This window comes from Anarrhichthys ocellatus, unplaced genomic scaffold (assembly GCF_004355925.1).
Source record: "Anarrhichthys ocellatus isolate YVR2014 unplaced genomic scaffold, GSC_Weel_1.0 scaffold653, whole genome shotgun sequence".
Classification (NCBI taxonomy): domain Eukaryota; kingdom Metazoa; phylum Chordata; class Actinopteri; order Perciformes; family Anarhichadidae; genus Anarrhichthys; species Anarrhichthys ocellatus.
The window spans coordinates 3,840-9,664 of record NW_022280627.1 but is presented as its reverse complement, the minus strand read 5'-3'; the positions used below and the strand labels follow the sequence as shown (position 1 = coordinate 9,664).

General features: G+C 47.6%; 1 protein-coding gene across 4 annotated transcripts in view; it reads left to right on the top strand.

Moving 5' to 3' along the window:
- The window catches only part of ddr2l (discoidin domain receptor family, member 2, like), an 11,859-nt gene extending 6,040 nt beyond the window's left edge, over positions 1-5,819 (top strand). For 2 of the 4 annotated variants that reach the window (XM_031838343.1, XM_031838342.1), the window contains exons 12-19: positions 186-302; positions 698-775; positions 1,688-1,932; positions 2,055-2,182; positions 2,428-2,625; positions 2,811-3,045; positions 3,820-3,969; positions 4,235-5,819. In XM_031838343.1, coding sequence (XP_031694203.1) covers positions 186-302; positions 698-775; positions 1,688-1,932; positions 2,055-2,182; positions 2,428-2,625; positions 2,811-3,045; positions 3,820-3,969; positions 4,235-4,369 — 1,286 coding nt within the window. In that variant the 3' untranslated portion in view covers positions 4,370-5,819. The remainder of the gene's footprint in view (positions 1-185; positions 303-697; positions 776-1,687; positions 1,933-2,054; positions 2,183-2,427; positions 2,626-2,810; positions 3,046-3,819; positions 3,970-4,234) is intronic. The other 2 variants (XM_031838344.1, XM_031838345.1) reach the window with 2 other exon arrangements.
- Positions 5,820-5,825: the final 6 nt, after the last annotated feature.

Genomic DNA, 5,825 nt, shown 5'->3' with positions numbered 1-5,825 from the left:
GAAACTTCACCACTTCATCACTCACATTAAGAAGACTCTACAGGTGACTAGAGTCACAACATGACCTCATAGATATCACCATGAAACTTCACCACTTCATCACTCACATTAAGAGGAGTATATATTGTATTACAAGTTTACTGAAATGTTGAGGCGTTATGTAATGGTTCTGTTTTTTGTCTCAGGCCTCACCAACACCGACCCTCACTACGAGAGAGTCTTCCTGTTGGACCCTCAGTACCAGAACCCGGCGGCGCTGAGGAACAAGCTGCCGGAGCTGTCGCAGAGCGCCGAGGCGTCAGGTAGACCCGCCGGAGCTCTTCGTTGCTCTTTAACCTCACAGTCGCAGCACAAAGAGAGAAATGAGAACAGGTTGACGTCGTTGTGTTCGTGTTTTACTGAGCGTCTGTGGAGGTCTGGTGATAGTTATCAGAGACCTTTCTCATCTACGCAAACTCAAAGGAAATGTGAATCAGTGATGCTTTGAAAATACTTTGTTTAAGCTGCAGAAGCCATCAAACTGCTGCAGTCTGCCCCCTGCTGGCTGCCTCACAAACCTCCATCTTCTCAGCTTCTTCTTTCTTCTCTTTCTTGGTCTTCAGTATTTTCTTGATGATGCAGAATGTGCATGCTCGTTCACTCTGCAGCTCTTCTCGTCCCTCTCTGTCTCTGTCCCTGTTTCCTCCTCCTCCTCCAGCTCTCCTCCTCCTCGGTAACCCTCTCTACGACCTCCTCCTGCTGACTTCCTGTCACATGACGTCAGGCTGGCTGCGTGGTAAGAGCTGAAAGGTGTGAATTCAGGACGTTCACACATCAGATACGGTCGACCGGACTGACGGACGAGGACGTTCTGTGTTTGTGAATTGCTTTTTCATTCCTGTGCATGAACACTTTATTCTCTCTCTGACATTTACTCTTCATGACATAAACTCGCAATCACATTTGTTTTGACAGCTAAAGTCACAAAAATAAAATGACAAAGGCACACGATAAAAATATGATTTGACCATTAAGTTTGACCTGTTTCCATAAGTGATATATTTCCAATCACTGCTGGCAGATACGTTTTCTTTCTTCCGTAAATATCAGTCTGCAGTAAATTAACGGAGGAGAAGTTTAGTTCAGGACTTCCCGGAGCTTTACCATCCGTCCCACACAGAATATTTGACTTGCTTCAGTCTTGCCGTCGAAGGATGTCGCAACAATCTGGTTGAAAAGTCAAACTGAAGATGACAAAATCAGGCAGTAAAGCGTGAGGGGTGTATGGTGCTGGTTTGTTTTGCTTAGTAATGGGAGGCGCAACATGTGAGCGGCCCCTTACCTTGAGTGTGCAAATCAAGAAATGAACAATTCTTAATGCATAGCGGAAACAAGATTCCTAACTGAAGTAGCTGTTGGTGAATTGCGGCCTCTACCTGCCGGTTAAGAGTAGCGAGGAGTCGGCAGTCAGTGATGATATGAAACAAAATCAAAAAGAGTGAATCCCTGCAACCACGTCGGGTCTTCGAGCACACAGTCATAACAGAGCACGGTAAATCAGTCTGATGGGTCCAGTAGTATGAGAGATTAGCCGCAGACAGACAGACACAGAGATGCACACACACACACACTCGCACACAACAGAATACATCATCTCCTTGGGGAGAGAACTAGCTCATCAAACACCTCTTCCTTCCCTCTCCGTCAGCGTGCGGTGGAGGCTACGCCGAGCCCGACGTCACCCAGTGCACGCCGCACCAGTGTTTCCACAGCAACGCGCCGCACTACGCCGAGACGGACATCGTGCGCCTGCAGGGCGTCACCGGCAGCAACATGTACGCCGTGCCCGCCCTCACCGTCGACTCACTCACCAGGAAGGACATCTCCGCCGCAGAGTTCCCGCGGCAACAGCTGATCTTCAGGGAGAAGCTGGGGGAGGGGCAGTTTGGAGAGGTGAGGAGGAGGCGGGGCCACAGCCGATCAGGGAGCGCGGTGCTTGTATTTGATTCATCTTATTACACCGTGCTCTGGTGCTGGGATTCCCTTAATTGAAATGGATGGTTGTATTTATCCAGGTCCACCTGTGCGAGGCCGAGGGACTCCCAGAATTCCTTGGGGAGGGGTCTCCTCTCCCTGACAGGGATGGGCGGTCAGTACTCGTGGCCGTTAAACAGCTGAGGGCCGACGCCACCAGCCAAGCCAGGTACACCGTGTGACTGTTCATTTCTTTAAAAGTCCCCCCTTTGAAGTTTGTCCATTTTCTGGGGAACCCTCAACGGATCAGACCTGCAAATCTCATGTGGTGACTGAAGTGACCGAGTATGGTGTAAACAGGGACCTGTGCACACCGTCTAAATTAATTTACGTGATTTCAACGAGACGATCCAAAACTGAAAGTACCTCGAATGAAACCTAAAACAAAATGTCCGCTCTTCCTCCGTCCACCAGGAACGACTTCCTGAAGGAGATAAAGATCATGTCCCGTCTGAACGACCCCAACATCATCCGACTGCTGTGCGTGTGCGTGTCGTCCGACCCGCTGTGCATGGTGACCGAGTACATGGAGAACGGAGACCTCAACATGTTCCTGTCGCAGCGGGAGATCGAGAGCACGCTGACGCACGCCAACAACATCCCCTCAGTCAGGTTAGTACACAAAACACTGTACTTTACACATGCTAACATGCTAACGCCACATGTTCAATAAGTTTAAGATGCAAACAGCAGGGGACGACGTGATCACTCTCCAAACACAAGCTACGATCAACTCATGAATTCAAAGTTCTCACCTCCGTCTCCTCCTTCTTCCTTCCTCATCTCTTCCCTCGCAGTCTGTCCGACCTCCTCCACATGTCGGTGCAGATCTCGTCGGGGATGAAGTACCTGGCGTCCCTGAACTTCGTGCACCGCGACCTGGCCACCAGGAACTGCCTGCTGGACCGCCGCCTCACCATCAAGATCGCCGACTTCGGGATGAGCCGGAACCTGTACAGCAGCGACTACTACCGCATCCAGGGCCGGGCGGTGCTGCCCATCCGATGGATGGCCTGGGAGAGCATCCTGCTGGTGAGGGAGGGGAGTTAACATGAGATAGGACTAAGGACCTCGACCTCGACCTGCTCCTAATCATGGATTCGTAACGCTTCACATCTTAATGATGACTTGGAATAACTTTACTCTTATACATTGTGAATGTCGGTGGATCTCCTTCTTTTATGAATTCATGCAGATGTACAATTATGTAAAGATGATAGAGGCACTCATCCAGACCCAAACCAGGTCAAGTTGAAACTTTTTAGTGATGGTAGATATCAAAGTAAAGTGCTTTTCAGTAGCCGTGTTCCCATTCACTGGAAGTGGAAGCTAATGTTTTTTATAGAAAAGACCAAAAGCACCACTTATTCTTGACCTGGTTTATTTGGGATGGTGGCACAACAAAGTTCATTCCTCGTGAACTAGGCAGCGCCAGGAGCTTGGTGACGTGGGTGACTACTCGTTGGGTTACTTGGGTGAACCGCTACAGCTAGTAGGCTGTCCGGTGTAATGCTAGCCAGCCGTCAACAAGCACGAGTCAATCACAAAACCCCTCAAAGCTAATGGTACTAGCGCACAAACTGACTGAAAGCTAACCCAGTTCATTCAGGAGGCTCAGAATAGGTTCATCTTTAGGTTTGTGCAAGACATTCAAGACCTCAGGTAGTCTGATGGTAACACGCCCAATAAACACCAAACAAAAACGTGTTTATTCTAAAACATGAAGAGCTATTCCCTAAAATGAAAGCATTTGACTCCCACAGTGTTTTTCATGTTATCTCCATGTGACCTCTTGGCTCCTCTCAGGGTAAGTTCACCACGGCCAGTGACGTGTGGGCGTTCGGCGTCACCCTGTGGGAGATCTTCACTCTGTGCAAGGAGCAGCCCTACAGCCTGCTGTCCGACGAACAGGTCATAGAGAACACTGGCGAGTTCTTCAGGAACCAGGGCCGACAGGTGAGACCATCGACTCCAAGTGGAGCACTAGTCTACTACATCCAGGAGTGCCTGATTTAGATCCCCGGTGGGCTGAAAGCAGCTCCAGTTCCTGAATGCTCACGACATTTCATGATTATGTTTGTCAGTCCTGTGAACTGGGTCCAGTTGAGGACGAGCAGCCCTTCTGTTCTCTGAGCCCTGACTACGTTGGTACATCTGAGGAATGCTTTCTTCTGGTTCTTTACTGAACAACCTCTTTAACTCTCCTGTGTTTCCCGACTAGATCTTCCTCTACGGCCCTCCGCTCTGCCCGCCTTCACTCTTCGAGCTGATGATGCGTTGTTGGAGTCGCGACATACCCGACCGGCCCACTTTTGAGGGACTCTACCAGGCCCTGAGGCCCCACGTCAACCAGTGAGCCGAGGCCACTGGGAGGTACTTACTCGTGTAGGACGACAGACTGACACGAGAAGACCGAGGACTGGAATTATGCTACGAGAGTAAGACGCGTTCAGAGGGAATGAAGAAGCTGGCAGAACTGTGGTCAGAAGGTTTGTTTGGTGGTAACAGCAGCAGCTCTACCCTGAGAGACAAGATGGAGGTAGAAGAGAAGGCTGGTCAACTCGGAGGAAACCCAAACCTGTCAGTCGGTAGTGAACAAAGCTTTCTAAGCTTTTTAAAGCTTTCTATCATTTCTGATGTCACAGTTTCTTCCGTCTCTTTAAATCTCCTTTGACCAAAACGTCTTGTCGGACCTTTTCACACATCTCTCTTTATTACGTTGTTTTGATGCCAAAGGTGCCGTAAGCTTTATATTCTTCTTCTGTTAACCTGGACAGACTTTTCAGTGTTGGGAGTGTCTCCTCTCCCTGTGTTTTATTGTTTTATTTTATTGTTATGTAAAGCACTGTCTGTGTCTCTCAGTTATTCATGTTCATATATTAACCCACACTGGAGCTAGGGTTAGGGTCAGATTGTAGTTTAGCTTTATTTTTAGATTTTTATTCTGTTTTCTTGTTTTACAGTGTTTCACTTCTGTTGGTCTCTGTGTGGATATGAATGTTGTCCAGCTGAGGCTGACTTCATATTGAAACCTGTGTGGTCGGTGGGTAGTTAGTGGAGGAAGTCGGTTTGAGGCACACTGAAACCAAATAACAACAGAAATGTGTTGTGCTGATTTAGTTGCCAAAGAGAAATAAAGAGTGGAAGTGATAACACAATGACATGATTACATTAGTAAAACTCAATGTACCATTATCATCTGCCAGTGGGTGGATTGGAGTGAGTTCATTCAAAGTGCCTTAAAGTTGTAGCATGAGTGGGAATCAAGCCACCGTTAACACGGTGAGGATCTCACTTTACCCGTGTGTCTGTTTGTGCTGCGGCCTAAAAGATGTAAGGACATTTACAAGATAACTAGTGTTTCCAGCTGTCCTGTATTAGTGTATTAGCTGGGACGTCCCATATTTTGGGCTTAATTCATTTTTCCCATACCGAACCTCCCAACGTCCATATTTTGACTGCTACTCTAGTCTGACGGCGCTCTTACAGATCTTATATATATATATATATATATATCACCTGTTATCCAGTCACACGCCCCATAATGCGCATTAGTTGTATGTTCGGTGTAAATGATCAATCTTCTACCAGGTGAAGCTGATTGGTCAACATTGCAGCTGGATAAATGAAGGTGCGATCGAGGTTTCAGGCAAATCATCAATCAATAATTCAACATCGTTGTCCAATGTGTAAGTTGTTTAGCACATTTCAATTTTTTGATTTCATAATTCTATGTCCCATTCTTTACTGTTTCAGTCTCTCATCAGTGTGAGTGTGTGTTACATGTGTAGTGTGAGTGTGTATTACATGTG